We start from the raw sequence: 19,521 nt of genomic DNA, 5'->3' as shown, positions 1-19,521 counted from the left end.
GGTTACAAATATTTCATCCTTGAATTTATGTGTTACCCCATTTTTAAGAAACCTAAACTACTTTTTTTTAAATAGAAACTATTCATTTATTTATTTTGGTATTAATTTACCTGCATCAGGTCTTAGGTGTGGCCCTCGTCATCTTTGTTGTGTCATGCACAATATTTCGTTGCGACACACGAACTTTCTAGTTGCGGTTCTCAGATACAGTAGTTGCCACATACAGGTTTAGTTTCTCTGAGGCATGTGGGATCTTTGTTTCCCAACCAGGAATCAAACCCAAGTCCCCTGCACTGCAAGGCAGATTCTCAGCCACTGGATCACCAGGGATTTCCCTAAACTCCTTTTAAGGAAGGGTCATTCGTTAATAGAGTACTCAAGGAGATGAAATTCAGGGGTGCTGGAATAGAAAAATGTACCTTCAAATTAATTAATTAATTCAGTCTTGAACTGAAATTTAGCATATCCTTCAAAAATGAATGTAGGCAACAAGCAAAATAGTAATGATGGTAACTTCAAGCACCCGAAGTCATGGTGATCTTCATATCACACTGTATTTGTAAAAGAGATTTCAAAACATATTCTGCCCTTCACACTTACTTAAAAGCATAGTACTTATCAGACATGCTGCGAGTCTTTCTTTTCAGAGCTATTTATTTATTTGGCCGCTCCTGATATCAGTTGTAGCATGTGAAATCTTCAGTTGTGGCATGTAGGATCTAGTTCCCTGACCAGGGATCGAACCCAGGCCCCCTGCGTCGGGAGTGCAGAATCTTAGCCATTGGACCAGCAGGGAAGTTCCTTTCCAGGGTTTTATTAAGGAAACACATACAATAAAAAATATTTTGAAAGATGTAAAATAAAAGTCTACGCATACAACCATGAAGGTGTGCATGTTGACAAACATCTTCATTCCTCCAACTTCTCATGGTATTTAATACTGACATTCATTCTCTCCACGTAGCCCCTTCAGGAGCCTGTGCTGTCTCATTTCTTCCCTAGGACTTCACATAGGTTTTCTCTGAGAGGATTTGTTATAACAAGCACCTGCACACCACGCAAAGTGCTTCTCTCATCCACGTTCCATTTGGCTCCAGGAGTGTGTAATCAAAACCACATTTAGCAAGTATCTCAGACTTCAAGAATTCCACAAGCAAAACGCTGAGTGGCTATAGACAAACACAACATCCATGACAAAAACTGATGTCGACTGAATTGAAAGAAAACCTTGGTATGTTTAGGCAGTTCCCATGTGATTTTTGCACATTGAAATTGGTCCTAATACAATTACATCCTCTATAGGTATTCTGTCTACAACTGAAAAAAAAAAAAAAACAGACATTTTTTTTCTTCCAAAATATTTCAGACTTCAGATTATACAGGAAAGGGGTCACTGACTTTGCAGTGTGAGTTAAAGTCATCCTTCGCATCTCATTTCTATGATATAAAGAAATCTACCTTTATGACAGAGATGAATGATCTACAGTTCCCTGCATTTATTGATTGGCATCTTTTGTTTAAAGAAACAAACCTCTTCAAAATAGTGAGATGAAAGCTTTTCATATTGCCTGTAATTGGAATGGCTGGTCAGTGGGTCATTTCTTCTCCTGATGATTGGGTGTGTGCTCAGCTCTTCAGTCATGTCTGACGCTTTGCAATCCCATGAACTGAAGCCCCCAAGTCCCGTGGCTCCTCTGTCCATGGGATTTCCCAGGCAAGAAAAATCAAGTGGATTGCTATTTCCTTCTCCAGGGATTGTTCCTGTGGACTTCCCTGCTGCTCAGTGGTAAAGAATCCACCTGCCAATGCAGGAACACAAGAAATGCAGGTTCAATCCCTAGGTCGGGAAGATGTCCTGGAGAAGGAAAGGGCAAAACCCACTCCAGTATTCTTGCCTGGGAAATCCCATGGACAAAGAAGCCTGGTGGGCTACAGTCCATGGAGTCACAGAGAGGACACAATTGAGCACACACACAAAAACTCACATACACACACACACACACAAATATACATGAAAAAGTGAAGTGAAAGTATTAGTTGCTCAGTTGTGTCTGCCTCTTTGCGACCCCATGGACTGTAGCCCACCAGGCTCCTCTGTCCATGGGATTTCCCAGGCAAGAATGCTGAAGTGGGTAGCCATTCACTTCTCCAGGGGATCTTCCTGAACCAGGGATTGAACTTGGGTCTCCTGCAATGCAGGAGGATTCTTTACTGAGCTACCAGGGAAGCCTGTATATACACATACATATAGTCATTCTTCAATATCTATAGGGATTAGTTCCCACCACCATCCCTGAGGCTACCAAACTGTGAGATGCTCATATCCCTTTACATACACGGTGTGGCATTTGCATATAATCTACACATCCTCTTACATACTTTAAATCATTTCTAGTTACTCACAATACTTAATACAGAGCAAATGTTTTGTAAAGAGTTGTAGATACAATATAGATGCTATGTACACAGTTGCTGGTGCGAGCAAATTAAAATTTTGCTTTTTTGGAACTTTCTTGAATTTAAAAATGATATTTTTGATCTACAGTTGGTTGAATTTGTGGATGTGGAACCTGCAGTTATGGAGAATTTATTGTAAATGGACTCATAGAATAGGTCATCTCATGTGACTGGCTCCTTCCAATCAGCATAATACTTCAGAGTTTTATCCAGGTTTTTTGTTTGATTTTTTAATCTTTTTTTTTTTTTTTTGCCACACTTCATGGCTTGTGGGATCTTAGTTGCCCGACCTGGGATTGAACCCTGAGCCCTTGGCGGTAAGAGCACAGAGTCCTAAACACTGGACCATCAGGGGATTCCCTAACCATATTTTTTCATGCATCAATGGCCACTTCCTTTTCATTGCTGTGTAGTATTCCATTGCTTGGAGAAGGAAATGGCACCCCACTCCAGAGTTCTTGCCTGGAGAATCCCAGGGATGAGGGAGCCTGGTGGGCTGCCGTCTATGGGGTCGCAGAGAGTCGGACACGACTGAAGTGACTTAGCATTCCATTGCTAAAGTGTAGCACAGCTTTTAATCCACTCACCAGTTTATACATATCTGGATTGTTTCTGACTTGAGCTATTATGGAAAAAGCAAAATTATGGATTCAGAAAAGAGACAAGTGGTTGCTTGAAATTGGGGAAGAAGTGGGGTTTCATGGCAAATTGGTAAAAAGGGACTTTTTCCACAGATGGAAGTCTTCTTAAACAAGATGACTGAGTAAAAAATTTTTTTTCTAAAATTCATTTAACTGCACACTTAAAATGGGTGAATTTTATGTTACATAATTTATAACAAAAACTGTTGTTTTTTTTAAGAGCTCTAGGTAGGAATATAAAGTCCCATGCCTCATCAACGAATTTTTCCAACTATGTCTCAGCTCAAGCACCATTACAAAGACGACAAGGCCCACCAGACTAACTGCTGACCAAATCAATCACCAGGGTTAGAAGACTAATAAGTTACCAAAGAAACTTTTTAAACTGTCACCCAGCATGGAAGATGAGAGCTGTCAGAAAAAGACGAGTTTAGAAATGATAGCAAATCCAAAACATGTGCTCTTAAAAATAAAATAAGACATCCTAGCTAAAAATACAATAATCAGAGTGAAATTTTTAGAACATAAGAAACAAGATGATACTTTTCACAGTTGGACTGTAAATAAAGCTTCTTTGGATGGATCCCATAAGTTTTCTTTTGTTTCTTTTTTAATGTTCCATGAAATACTATTATCTTTCTAAACTGCTCCCCAGGCCCTCAAGAAAACAGATAATCCAAATACAGCATTTGCTTCTTCCAGCTAAGCACACAGGGAAAACCTGGGGATTTTGAGAGGCATGGTAGGGTGCTGACAGCAAAGGCTTGTCACAGAGGATGTGTGCACAGATCAGGGACTGTGGAGGCTCATACAGGTAAATGATCAAAAAAAAAAAAAAGACTTTCCCAAAGAACTTGGCCCCTAGAAAACATTTAAGTTATGCAGAAATCTGTGCACCATTTTTGCAATGGATACCTAGCAAAACAAATTTGATTACAAAAGCTCATGACCCTTTCAAAATAAAAATAATTTTATTTTTTGCATGATGCATATTAATTATGCATACATGTGTAATTATAACTTAGACATGTATAGATAAGTTGTCAGTATGGATATATATGAAAATAGACACAGAGATAAAGATATACAGATATATACATATCAGTGTAGATACAGACTTGGTTTTTTTTTTCCCTTTAAGACTTCTGCTGATAATGTTCTCCATGTTTGGAAGGAAGGACACTAAGGACTATGAATTTGTGTATGTAGACACACACATACACACGTGTACACACACATATCCAATGAAGTTTCAAGTTCAAAAATTTACTATTTAATACTGCATTTAATTTACTATTTAAATTTAATATTGAAGACAAATATTAGCCCATGGTTTTCTTGATGGGATGTTACATGTCACACCAGATACTTCTGCTACTGCAGACATTTTTCATCATTTCGGTGAAGGAAGAGGCAATATATAGCAGCTTGGTAGGACTTTGTGAAATCACTAACCCAGAGCAACCCAACATTAGCCATGATCTACAACCCTGGAGAGTGCTTATGAAATATTCTGATGAACACCAGCCAGTGGCATCATATAATTATTGCTGCTATTAGGTTATTATTTATGGTGCATTTGTGTAGCTCTAGCAGAGAAAAGAGTTGGCATTTTTTTATTACAGCGCCCTGGATATCCTACCCAAAACATAGGCAGATTCTCCAGTAAAGATGTACAGCAGTAACTCACATTGTTCTCTGCCGAAAGTGGGTATTTAATAATTTAATTCTAAGCTTGGTACTCTACTTGGAAACAGGAGATGTTAAATATCAAATATTTTGATGTAATAAAAGTAAAGCCACACAAGGGTACATTAAGGCAAATCTCACACTCCCCCCTGCGACCACATAATAAGATGGTGTATGTGTCAGGAAGTGGTAAATGAGTCAGCCCCAGGTATAAATTCATAGGGAACTGGGCTCATCATTTTCCTTCACTGTAATGCCATGGGCGTGAAGGATTGCTGCCTCCTCTCTCAGTCCATGTGTTTCTAGAGGAAGTGATACAAATAAGCTTACCTTTCCAGGGACACAACTCGGATGCTATTTTAGGAAAATCTTAAAGTTCTTCCCTCCATGATGCCTGCCTGACACCCTCACACACTTTCCTCTGGGTTATCTTTCAATGGTTGGTCTTTTAAGAAGCAGCCATGGCTCATCCCATTTATATCTGTATTAATCCAGATTAATACAGATAGAATGACTTGAGTGGAATCATACTACATGTTATTTATTTTATTTTTAGTTGGAAGAAAATTACTTTACAATATTGTGATGGCTTCTATGATACATCAGCATGAATCAGCCATCAGTTCAGTCTCTCAGTTCCGTTCGACTCTTTGTGACTCCATGGACCGCAGCATGCCAGGCTTCCTTGTCCATCACCGCCTCCCGGGGCTTGCTCAGACTCATGTTCATCGAGTCTGTGATGCCATCCAACCATCTCATCCTCTGCCGTCAATCTTTCCCAGTGTCAGGTTCTTTTCCAATGAGTCAGTTCTTCATATCAGGTGGCCAAAGTATTGGAGCTTCAGCTTCACAGTCCTTCCAATGAATAGTCAAGACTGATTTCCTTTAGGAATGACTTATTTGATCTCTTTGCTGTCCAAGGGACTCTCAAGAGTCTTCTCCAACAGCACAGTTCAAAAGCATCAATTCTAGCCATAGATATACATATGTCCCTGCCCTCGTAAAGCCCCATCCCACACCCTCCCCATCCCACCCCTCTAGGTTGTCACAGAGCCCCAGGTTGTGGTTTCCTGCTTCATACAGCAGATTCCCACTGGCTGTCTATGTTGTATATGGTAATGTATATGTTTCAATACTACTCTCCCAAGTCATCCCACCCTCTCCCTCTCCACTGTGACTGTAAGTCTATGTTTTTCATCTGTGTGACCTCTGCTGCCCCGCAAATAGGATCATCAGTACCACATTTCTAAACTCTATATAAATATGTCAATATACGATATCTTTCTCTTTCTGACTTAACTTCACGCTGTAATAGGCTCTAGGTTCATACACCTCATTAGAATGGATTCAAATGCATTCTTATAGTCAAGTAATGTTTCCTTGTGTATATGTATCGCAACTTCTTTATCTATTCATCTGTTGAGGCATCTCAGCAACCTCTCCAGCTGGACCCCTGGATACACCCCTATCCTCACCTCTTATATAAGGAAACAGTTCTCATGCCCTCCAGGAGTGAACATGGGAGCCTGTTACTTGTTCTCGCTCCCTCCTGCTACAGCAGGGGCCTCACTGAAGCCTTGCTTGAATTTTTTGTTTGGCCTCTTATCCATTTTTATTGATTAAGGAAGCCAAGAACCCTGGCCTATCAAAATGAACGTTAATAAACATTCATTAATAATTACATGTAGGTAATTCTTCATAATTGTTGTCTTATTGCTGCATAGATTTCAATTAGATAAATGTACAATTTTAAAATCAATTTATCTTTTGATGGATATTCAGGCTGCTTTTAACAGTTAGCTATTTTTTAAAAATGCAATAATGAACACTCCCGTACCCATCTCTCCATATCCATGACTAAGTATTTATCTGCAGAAGTATCTAGACTTGTCCTTTCAGGGTCACATGGATGCATATTTTAAACATGCATCAATAGCCAGTAGGTCCCTGTTGAAGATCTATTTTATGTATGGTAGACTGTTTCTTTTTATCTCAACCTCCTAATTTATCACTCCCCCCACCTTTCCCCTTTAGTAACCATAAATCTGTTGTCTGTGACTAAAAACCTACTGTATAGCACAGGAAACTATATTCAATATCTTGTAATAACTTAGAATAGAATATGAAAAAAGAATATATATATGTATAACTTTGCTGTACATGTGAAAGTTGCTATTGTTGTTTAATCGCTGAGTACTGTCTGACTCTTTGCAACACCACGGACTGCAGCACACCAGGCTTCCCTGTCCTTCACTATCTTCCTGAGTTTGCTCAAACTCATGTCTATTGAGTTAGTGATCCTATCTAACCATCTCATCCTCTGTTGCCCGTTTCTCCTCCTGCCCTCAGTCTTTCCCAGCATCAAGCTCTTCTCCAATGAGTCAGCTCTTCACATCAGGTGGCCAGAGTATTGGAGCTTCTGCTTCAGGATCAGCTTTTCCAGTGAATATTTAGGGTTGATTTCCTTTAGGATTGACTGGCTTGATTTCATTGCTATCCAAGGGACTCTAAAGAGTCTTCTCTAGCACCATAGTGAAAGTAACACATTGTAAATCAACTATATTTCAGTAAAAAAAAAAAAAATTTAAAGTCAATAGCTGGATACTGACAAGTATTTCTCCAAGGAGGATGAACTATTTTAAAATTCCTCCAATGGGGTATGAGGATTCTGTGTTCTTCCTCATTCTCAGAAAAATATTTCATTATTTGTATCTTAGTTTTCCCAATATAATTAGGACAAAGATCCATATAGTCAAAGCTCTGATTTTTCCAGTAGTTATGTATAGATATGAGAGTTAGACCATTAAGAAGGCTGAGCACTGAAGAGATGATGCTTTCAAACTGTGGTGCTGGAGAAGACTCTTGAGAGTTCCTTGGACAGCAAGGAGATCAAGCCAGTCAATCCTAAAGGAAATCAACCTGGAATATTCTTCGGAAGGACTGATGCTGAAGCTGAAGCTCCAATACTTTGGCCAGGTGAAGCGAAGAGCCGGCTCATTAGAAAAGACCCTGATGCTGGGAAAGACTGAGGACAAGAGGAGAAGAGGCCAACAGAGGATGAGATGGTTGGAATGGCTTCACTGACTCGATGGGCATGAGTTTGAGCAAACTCCGGTAGATAGTGAAGAACAGGAAAGACTTGCTGCTGCAGTTCATGGGGTCGCAAAGAGTCAGACATGACTGAGCAACTAAACAAGCACCACAAATAAATAAATCACTATGGTCCACACCTGAAACTAACACTACACTGTAAATAAACTATAGTCCAACATAAAATACAAAAAATAATAAAGACAGGGGGAAAACTTTCTTCATACTCAAGTATGAAGCTCCATATGCAACTTAAGCTCCATGTACAACTAACATAATTCATCTGGTATACTGAGGAATTTTCAGTTAGACTATGGAAATAAAGCAAAATCTTTCATGATCAAGGAGAACTTGGGTATGTGTTCTTTTTAAATTACATACATACATATATTTATTTATTTTGCTGCCCTGGGTCTTCATTGCTGCACACAGGCTTTCTCGAGTTGTGGTGAATGGGGGCTATTCTCTAGCTGCAGTAAGAGGGCTTCTCATTGCGGTGGCTTCTCTTGTTGCAGGGCACGGGTTTTAGGGTATGCAGGTATCCATAGTTGTGGTGTATGGGCTTAGTTGCCCCATGGCCTGTGGGATCTTCTTAGACTAAGGATTGAATCCATGTCCCCTGCCTTGCAAAGTTGATTCTTAACCACTTGGCCACCAGGGAAATCCAGGTATATATTCTTGATTATTTCAAAGTGTGTCTGTTCATGTTTAGGATTACATGAGATTCTTACAACTGTCCAGTGAAGGCTGACATTGATAGGGTTGCTGTTACAAAACAAGATGTTTAACTTTTTATTGCCTCTTTGGTGAACTGCAAGATGGCTGGGATAAAAATGAGCAATGAATATTAGATTTCATGTATCTTACCTCTGTATCATTTCTACTCTTTGTGAAAGAATTATCATTCAGGTGGTAATATGTATTACTATTATAATCCATAACAGCCAACAATAAGGATACTGAAAGCATTTAAGGCATCAAAAAAAAAATCACACTTTCCACAAGAAAGACATAAAATTTTGATAACTTTATACCATTGTCTCAGGTCTTGTTGTTAAACTCAAGTTCTGGATGTCAGAAGACCTGAATTGCCTTGCCGGAGAGAAATTGCTAGAAAATAACTCTAATCAAATCATTACATTAATAAAAAAAAAGATCTTTTTATTTCTATCACTTGATCTGTCATCCTGACATTGTCAAGTAGCAGTAAATTGCAATCATTAAAACTTCACTTTCTAAAGCAAAACTGAACATTTTTAACCGATCTATAACATCTCTATCACAAGATTTTTGCCTGGAGCGAAAAAGAAGGGCCAGCTCCTTCCAGCTTCAAATTTGGACAAGTCAGCAGAGGAATAAGGTATTGCTAAACTGTCAATATTCCACTGCACAATGACAAGAGAGATGTACAGACTCTATTAAACAATTTTCTTAGCCACAGTGCATTACAACTTTATTTTTTATTGTTAGTTTTCCATATCTGATATTTTCCTAATTTAAAAAATTTTATGTTCACCATGGGAATTTTCAGAAATACATACTGAGTCAATGAAGGGGACATTATGAATCACAATTAATGTTGCCATCTGGCAACATCCTGATTGAATATCTGCTAAATTTTCCCTCTCCTATATTTATTGATAAAATTGGTCTTATCTCATTAGCTTTTTTGTAATCAACTGACTTTATAGCAGATTTACCAAGATATAATTCATATACTATAAAAGTCACTGTTTTAACATTTACCATCCAGAGGTTTTCAGTTGAACAACCAGCATGTGTGCATGTGTGCTAAAGCTGCTTCAGTCCTGTCCAACTCTTTCAGACCCCATGGACTATAGCCTATCAGGCTCCTCTGTTCATGGGGATTCTCCAGGCAACAATACTGAAGTGAGTTGCCATGCCCTCCTCCAGGAGAATCCTTCTGATTAAGGGATCGAACCTGCATCTCTTACGGTTTTCACATTGGTGGGCAGGTTCTTTACCACTAGCACCAGCTGGGAAGCCCTGAACAAACCTCAGCACTTTCTAATTTTAGAATATTTTTTATTACCTCCAAAAGAAGCCCCATATTCATGACCAAAATCTCTCCATTCTCCCCTTCCCAGGCAACCACTAATCCACCTTCTTCCTTTAAAAACAATTTTATTGGAGTATTGTTGGTTTACAATGTTGTATCAGTTTCTGCTGTATAGGAAAATGAGAGGTATACATATATTCCGCCCCCCCCCACCTTTTTAAAATTTCCTTCCCATTTCAGTTACCACAGAGCAGAGTAGACTTCCTTGCATCCCTTTGCACGGATAGATCATGTGTTTATCTGCTCATCTATTAGCTGTGATAAAAATGCTGCTGTGAACATGTTTGTGCATACTTTTTGTGTGGACATTTGTTTTCAGTTCTCTTAGGTGCAGAACCGGTCGTGCCAGACCTTATGGTAACAGGTTATCTTCAGCTCTACCTGTGGTCATTCTTTCTATATAGTCTTGTTTGATTGGTTTTTAGGGATTTCTTTCTTATTTTCAGTTATTTTATTCTGTCTTCTGAAATTCTTTCTCCCAAAGTTTTCTCTCAAGTTCACTGACTTCACTTTTTTATTTTAAGAATTTTTTAAAATGTACACCATTTTTAAAGTTTTTATTGACTCTTTTACAATACTGCTTCTTTTTTATGTTTCAGTTTTTTTGGCGTGAGACGTGGACTCTTAGCTCCATGACTAGGGATCGAACCTGTACGCCTTGCATTAGAAGGCAGAGTCTCAACCGCTGGACCACCAGGGAAGTCCCTGATTGCATTTTCTCCAGTACCAAGTCCAAAAGTCACTGAGTTTCTCATTCCATCTTTCTTACCTCACAGACTTTTTATCCTGCTGGCTTCATCTGTCTTTGATGATATCATGCTTATTTATAATCTGAGACCACTGGTCAGTGTTTAAAATTACCCCTATTTCATGCACAAAGTTCTGTTTCTGTCTCTGATTTTTAAGAATGTTTCCCAAATTTCTTGAGGTGATATTTTTAAATGCCTATGGGTTTTCTGCAGCTTTCCAAGTGGTGCAGTGGTAATGAATCCACCTGCCAACGCAAAAGACACAAGAGACTTGAGATCAAGTCGGGAACATCCCCTGGAGTAGAAAATGATAACCCACTCCAGTACTCCTGCTTGTAAAATTCCATGGACCTGAGGAGCCTGCCAGGCTACAGTCCATGGGATCACAAAGAGTCAGACACAACTGAGGGATTGAGCACACACACTCATGGGTTTTCCGCCTGCTTGAGTACCTGCTCCAAAAGTGTGCTCCTCGTCCAGTAACTGCCTTTTATTGTTACCAGTCCAAAGAGGAAATCTTACTGGCTTTGACATGTCCATGCCCACCTGTACCAGCACCTGCTGTCAATATTAGGAGATAGTCTTGATTTGTGTGTGTGTGCGCCTGGGTCTCCTCTACTCACATTCCTGGTCCTTTTCTTTTTTTTAGTTAATTTATTTTTTATTGAAGGATAATTGCTTTACAGAATTTTGCTGTTTTCTTTGAAACCTCAACATGAATCAGTCATAGGTATACATATATACCCTAATGCATAATTGAGATTGGCAATCTTGGTGTCTTCCTTCAATCCAGTCTTGTACTTTTCACGAATACGTCTGTACATTTCTAACACATGCATAACTTTTTCCTATATGTATGTACTTATTTATTTAATTGGAGTATAGCTGATTTATAATGGTATGTTAGTTTCTGGTGTACAGCAAAGTGATTCATATACATATATAGACATATATATGTGTACATGTATATACCCTTTTTCATATTATTTTCCATTATAGTTTATTACATGGTATTTAACCTTGCTCCCTGTGCTATACAGTAAGACCTTGTTATTTATCTATTTAAAATACAATAGCTGAAAATTTCCATGGGAATCTGGCAGAATGAAAGGAATGGTTAGGTATCATGTCCTTTCCATCATCCTATTGGAAATCCCAAAAGATTTACTCTTTTATAAACTGCTGAGATCAAGGTTTCTGGTCCCTTAACCCATCCAGTCCACTTTTCTCTTTGGAGCAGAAAACTGATTCTGACTTAAGTATACTAATGCCTGTAACACATGATGTTTCTCACTTCCCTTTGAAGTCTGGTTAGGCCGTGTTATTAAGTCCTGACCAATGAGAAGCAGGAGAGTACTGGAGGCTGGCATAAGTTTCTAGAAAAGTTGTTCAAATGGAACTGATCCAGTGGAGAAGGCTCTTTTCTGTCAGTTTTTTTGTTTTTTTTTTTAGCCTGCAATGCAGGTATGATGACTGGCATTCCAGCAGCCATCTTAATCTATGAGGATAAGAATCATGCATAAACATGATGTTAAAGAAAAATAGGTGCCTGGGACCCTGATGGTACTGAGGAGTTGCCAGGCCATCTATGGCCTTCCTGTATCACGGTTTCTCCTATGAGACAGAGAAGTAAATTTTTACTTAAGTCATTTTATTTTTAGTAAGTCATTCATTAATTATTATTCTTTTTTGCCTCAGTTACATGCTTTAATTAAAGAACTGAATATAATATATTCTCAACTGTTCAATTTCTCAGTTCTGAGACTTTATTTCCATGAACTAAATAGTGACTTAACATATGGTTGCCAACCTTTTATTTTGCCAAGAATATTTTTTTAATTTAATTTTATTTTTTTAATTTTAATTTTTACTTTATTTTACTTTACAATACTGTATTGGTTTTGCCATACATTGACATGAATCCACCACATTCATTAAATTATCAAACTTAATCCTAATAAAAGTGTTATGAGATGGATTTATCATGCCAGCATATGTTTTTTGAACATACATTCATGATCATATATCTGTGTATCCTTTAAATATTACTTTGTATTTATGGTACTTCATGCTATTACTTAAGCTATATTTATTTTAAAATGAAACATACTGTAACAGGGAAGAACAAATCTGACTCCATATTGGATCTCTTTATTTTTACTTTAACTTCTGTGCACTATTGCTTTTGCTACAAGTTAAGAATTTGCCTATAGGGTGAAATATACAGCATAGCCCATTCTCAAGGCTCTGATCTTTAAAGCTTTAATACTTTATAGAGATTAAAAGGTTGCAGAATGGACTGTAAGGTTGTGACCTGACTTACATGAATAGTTCCAAGAACAAAGGATTCCTGCACCAAGGAGTATGCAACAGTCAACACCCCCCCTCCTCTTTTAGTATAAAAGAAGCCTGAATTTTAACACAGGTAAGATGATTCTTTGCAACACTAGTCCACCATCTTCTCAGTCTGCTGGCTTTCTGAATAAAGTCACTATCTCTTTTCCCAACAACTCATTCATCAATTTACTGTCCTGTCATGTGGCAAGCAGTATGAGCATGAAGTCGTAACAAAATTACCTATAATAAATGGAAAAGCAGTATGTTATGAAGTAAATGGATAATCATGAGAAAGGATTAAGCCTAACTATGTACTCTTGCTTGTCTATAATCTATTAACAAAGGATAGAGACTTTTAAGACATATTAGCCCCTAAAAGAGATGAATTTCTCTTCAATTAGAAGTCTTGCTGGATAACTGGAAAACACACACATTTCTGTCATTTAAGTTTATTTGATCCTGTTTCTTTATACATCTAAAATCATTTAAATAGAAACTATGGCAAACTTTGGAAAACACTCATCTATGCAAAGAAGAGCAAAGAAATAAAAAAATACGTGACTTTTGTTACACATTTATCTAAGTTTACAAAGTGCTAGAGTGAGCAAGATTTAGAAAATGCCAAATGGAATTTGATGGATGGAGCGTAATTAGTTATTCTCCTTCTGTTCCATAATATTTCCTGGCAATGCTTAGTCAAAACAGATCTGATAGCTGTGGGTAGTATTCATATGTTAATACTGTGATGATAAGGCTTTGAACAACCACAGTTCTTTAAAAAAAATGAAGGATGTATTTCAACTTAGATAAGAGATCTTCACTTACTCCTGTTGAGTTCATCACTAGATAAGTATCTCCTTAATCCATAAAATTACACCTGTCAGGAACTTAACTTCATTAATGCATCTTCACAGTCCATGGTAAATTATTAGCAATTCACAACCCATGATTCTCAAGTTCATTAAGACTGACTCTTTTGCATCTTTATGATCTGACTCCGACTCTAAGAATAACTGATGCATTTTCCTGATGGTCCAGTGGTTAAGAATCCGCCTTGAAATGTAGGGGACATGGGTTCAATTCCTGGTCAGGGAACTAAGATCCTACATGCCATGGGGCAGCAAAGCCCATGAGCTGCAACTAGAGAATCCCTGCCCCACAATGAAAGATCCCACATGACACAACAGAGATCCCTCATGCTGCAACTAAGACTCAGCGTAGCCAAAATAAGTAAATAAATAAAGTTTAATTTTTTTTCTTTTTTTCAAAAGAAAAAAAAAAAGAATAACTGAAAAACATTCAAAGAGAGTAGGGAGAACGTATAAAGCAAAACTGCTCCTGAACCAAAACCTATTAACATGAAAGCATCCAATCCATCATATGCTCTCCAATTATCCTTCAAGGAAAAGGAAACGGATCTTCTGGTGTGCTCACTACCCCCAAGAGTGGAGCATGATTCTTCTGCATTTGACTTCATAAAGACAGAAACAAAATAAAAAGAATTTAAAGGGAGAATAAAAGTTGAAGATAGAAATGAATATATCCTATTCAGAAAAGTCTGTTTTAACTATATACATAATATTAAATGGTAATACATGCACATATTAAAAAAAAAATCATAGTCCAAATGGCTCACAGTACAAAGTAATTTACATTCAGCTTTCTTCCCCAACTTCCCAGCTCATCCCAAAAGAAATAACAGTTGCCAGTCCCTCTGCTAAAAAAGTGTCCTTTTCTGGGTTTCCCCCAATAGGTCATCAATGCATATACTGTTGTGCACGTTACTTGATATGAACAGGTATGTCAGAGACTATTCAGTATGTGTACTTACAGATTTGCATCGTAATACATAAAGTAATGGAGATATAGTCTAATTCTAGGATGTCACTAAAGGAATATTCATGGAGACTCTCACATGTAACACATGTTGCTGTAGGGTCTGGAAACAGCTACCAACCAGACCGGTGTGGTTTTGCATCTAAAAGAGCATGCATTCTACAGCTTCCTCATTAAGCAAAGCCTTCCTTGGCTGTAGTATAACAAGTAGAGTGAAAAACACTGAAAAAACCTCTGCATCATAACATACTTTTCTGTTTCCTACTATGGGTCCAGATGATGAAAGAAAGCATAGGTACTCATGCAGACATACACAAATACACATAAGTATGTCATGTATACATGTAGATACTGAAACACCTATATCCCTTATATGTCCTATATACATATACTATATATATGACATATTATAAAGACATGTAATATACTGCATGTGCACATACATGTAATAGTCTACATATGCACACAAATATAACATATTAAGATATAGAGTTATGTGTGTTTCTGTATGTCTATCAGAGAAGGCAATGGCACCCCACTCCAGTACTGTTGCCTGGAAAATCCCATGGGCGGAGGAGCCTGGTAGGCTGCAGTCCATGGGGTCACTAAGAGTCGAACACGACTGAGAGACTTCACTTTCACTTTTCACTTTCATGCACTGGAGAAGGAAATGGCAAAACACTCCAGTGTTCTTGCCTGGAGAATCCCAGGGACGGGGGAGCCTGGTGGACTGCCGTCTATGGGGTTGCACAGAGTCGGACACGACTGAAGCGACTTAGCTGCAGCAGCAGCTGTATGTCTATATTAGTCCACATGCTTTCTTTCATCATCTAGACCCATAGTAGGAAATAGAAAACTGATATCAGAATCTACAAATAGATAAGGAATAGTCTCCATAGTGAGTGGCATGTGATATCAGAACTGTGAAGGAGTAGCTTGACAGTCCATTCAGTGAATTTGTTTCTTAAAGAAGATACTGATACAGATGAAAGGGGGGGAAATGGCAAGCACCATACATTTGTAAGTTTCGATATGTCCTAGAGCTGTTGATTTTCTGTTTCATCTGAGGAAGTGTTAAAGCCCCTTGGGAATGCCTTAGTTGATGCATAAAAAGGCAGCTTACACCTTACATCTTAATGGGAATGAGCTTCTCTTGGAAAGTTGCCTTAATTTCTCCATGCCCAAGACAGACTGAATGAATGTTTAGCCAGAAAGTCAATCATACGTTTCAAATGACTCAAACCTCTTTGCATTTCATACATAACACTACAATCACCGCTACTCCCACTAATACATACAGTAAATGGCAAGAAGAAACAAGAAGGAAAAAAAGCACCTTGGTTGGGTTTCTCCCAAGTCTCCCCCAGACTCCTGCAAGTTTCTGGTAAAGAAAAAAATTTATGTCTGTCTATATATCTATCTGTATATGTATCATTTATCTATCTACCCATCCATCCATCTCATTATCTATTATTTATCTAACTATCACCTATTTATTGTTTATCTATCTATCATTATTCATCTACCTACCTATCTATCCCCCTAATTTTTGCTAACATTACAACACAAAGGAAACCCTGAAGGGAACTGGCACCTTACTTCCCAAACCACATCACTGGCACAGACACTTTTGGACGTGACCTTATTTATAAGTTCTTAAAGGTACTCCAGGTGGCAGACCATTACTACGTAAAGACTTAGGGCAGAACTCAGATACAGATCTCTTCTTCTCTGCTCTCATTTGCTCTACAAACAAATCTTCAAGAAAAAAATTCTTGAAACACTGGTCACAAGAGGAAAGTCTTGACAGAGCTTGACAGCTGATAACCCAAATCTCAGAGCACCCACATGAAACAGAACCATGGAGGGAAAGCCACATCATGTCACCCCCAAATTCACATTAAATGCTCTTTGGAAATAAATCCCCAAAGGCAAAGTACACATCAGCTGAGATTCATGACCTCTATATTAGAATAAACAATGGAAAATAAACTTTCTCTAAACATGGAGCTAGGAAGTTTAAAAAGCTGACTCCAGAAATAATGCTGTATAGGTATGGTTGGTCCATTTATTATTATTTCAATTGCCGGTAATACAACGAAAAAAAAAAAAAAAAAAAAAACCAACCAACCCCAAAGTGGCAAAAATAGGTGACCAGACCAGAAATATTTTGGAATCATAATGCTGCTGCTGCTACTAAGTTGTTTCAGTCATGTCAGACTCTGTGTGACCCCATAGACGGCAGCCCACCAGGCTCCCCCGACCCTGGGATTCTCCAGGCAAGAACACTGGAGTGTGTTGCCATTTCCTTTTCCAATGCATGAAAGGAAAAGTGGAAGGGAAGTCGCTCAGTTGTGTTCAACTCTTAGCGACCGCATGGGCTGGAGCCTACCAGGCTCCTGAGTCCATGGGATTTTCCAGGCGAGAGTACTGGAGTGGGCTGCCACTGCCTTCTCCGGAATCACAAATGAGGTTTCAGGAAACAGAAATAAATCAAGAACCACTGAGTTTCCAAGTCTCTCTGCCCAGCTGTGAATCGACTGTTTCTCCTTCGGTGAGTATCAGAGACAGAGTCACAATTCCCTATAATTCCACAGCAGATTGTTCACATGCCCATCAGAAAATGCCCACACAAAATACAATCCTTGCATTATATTTAAATGACATGGCAAATATGGAAGACACCTTTTCAGGCCAGGAAATCTACCAGCTTTACTTGTTCGTTTGTTTGCTTTCTCGAGAAACTCTTGTTTGGAACACTTGCAAAATGGGCCATTTTATCAGAGCTGCCCAGACTTTCCATTTTCCCTAATCGTACAGATTAGAAAGAGGTTGTGTTGCCGTGTGACATCATTTGGAGATAAACTCCATCTGCATGGAGTAGTCCCTGCAGGTGACCCAGAGCTGCACTGGGACTGTGAGCAGGTCCACCGTGAATAATAGCTCACCTTTTTCCAAATGAAGGATTTCATCCATCTTACCTAGAAGCACTAATAATACAGACGCACAGCAAATGCAAACCACAGTGAAAGTGGCTGTTAACAATTTGGGGAAAAAGGAGGCCGCGTCACTGATAATCTGAATATATGGCAGGCCGTGGGGACTCACCTTTTTTCTGAGCCAGCCGATTTCTTCTGACAAACAATGACAGCAGGTGTGTACTTCCCAGCGTAATCTGTGCTCTCCTTGACTTCCCACACGGAAGGGCTGCTGGCTCTCACCCCAATGATGTTCATGCCTTTCATCACCTTTACCCTGTTGGAGACAGCAAGTGCACAGCTGAGACGCCGGTGGGGCATCCCTGGGTTACCTCTGCTTCTGGGGACACCCAGCACTTAATGGCACATGGTCGCCTGGCAGGTGTAACCCTATGTTTAATAGAATTTAATCACACATTGGCAATTCCATTCCAATCCATCCATCCTCAGTTTTTCTCCTGGTCATTCTTTCCTTTAACAGAAGAGCTAGAAACAGAACAGTGACACAGGCAAGGACTGGTCACAGAAAGAAATAATATTCTGATAGTGGATGGCTTTAATTTAAAAAAATTACCTGAACACCTGTAGACTGTTAAATAGAAAAAAGAAATTCATTCAAACTGCAAAAGTGAATTAATAATATCAATGCACAGTTTTGGAATGTCTTTTTCATGCCAGGTACTGATGGACCCTTCCTCTGTATTATCTAATTTCCCAAACATCGTTCCAAGTTCAAGGGTGGAGGACAGGCCCTGCCACTCAGACTGTTTTGAGAAGCATGCTAGTTCATAGGAAAACAGATGCTGACAGGGTACAGAGAGAGGCATGCCTTAATTCCTTTATTTTTTAAAGATCTTTTTTTATGTGGACTATTTTTTAAGTCTTTATTGAATTTGCTGCAATATTGCTTCTGTTTTATGTTTTGTTTTTTTGGCTGCAAAGAAAACCGTGGGATCTTAGCTTCCCAACCAGGGATTGAAACCGTAACCCCTGCATTGGAAGGCAAAGCCTTAAGCACTAGACCGCCAGGGAAGTCCCTGCCTGACTTCTACTCTTGTGTTCCTCCCAAAACATCCTCATCATCAGCATTGTCATCACCAGGACCATCATTCCATCATCATCACTATCACTTATCGATTCCTTTCCACAAACTGGGCGCTCTTCTGAGTTCATGACAGTTTTATTCCATTTCACTCCCACGTGTGCCCTGTGAGGCCAGGACCATTTTAATTTTCACTGAGAAGCCGAGCAACCAGGGGATCTGGCTGCAGGTGATGCAGGAATGGAAACGGTTCCTGAATCACAGTGTGGGTCCAACGAGTCTCAGGGCTTTCCTTGGCATCACAAAAAACTTCCTTGTGCTGAAGCCACTTATTTGAGCCGGTTGATTTCTTTGTTAGCCAACACTGGCCAGTACCTGTCCTGAGATCTAACATCTTCTCAGACTTAATGACAAATTTGTGAAAGTAGGTGAGGCCTCCATACCAGACTGCTTATTATTTCTCTCCTTCCCTGGTGTCTCAGGCAGTAAAGAATCTGCCTGCAATGAAGAAAACCTGGGTTTGAGCCCTAGATCAGGAAGATCCCCTTTGAGAAGGGAATGGTACCCACTCCAGTACTCTTGCCTGGAGAAGGAAATGGCAACCCACTTCAGTATTCTTGCC

At 39.0% G+C, this 19,521-nt stretch overlaps 1 protein-coding gene across 1 annotated transcript in view; it reads right to left on the bottom strand.

The window, feature by feature from the left end:
• TMEM132D (transmembrane protein 132D) overlaps positions 1-19,521 on the bottom strand; it is an 883,628-nt gene that overhangs the window by 447,970 nt on the left and 416,137 nt on the right. Inside the window, exon 3 of the mRNA XM_068990253.1 lies at positions 17,988-18,134. Coding sequence (XP_068846354.1) covers positions 17,988-18,134 — 147 coding nt within the window. The remainder of the gene's footprint in view (positions 1-17,987; positions 18,135-19,521) is intronic.

This window comes from Capricornis sumatraensis, chromosome 17 (assembly GCF_032405125.1).
Source record: "Capricornis sumatraensis isolate serow.1 chromosome 17, serow.2, whole genome shotgun sequence".
NCBI lineage: Eukaryota > Metazoa > Chordata > Mammalia > Artiodactyla > Bovidae > Capricornis > Capricornis sumatraensis.
This window is presented reverse-complemented; position numbering and strand designations above follow the sequence as displayed.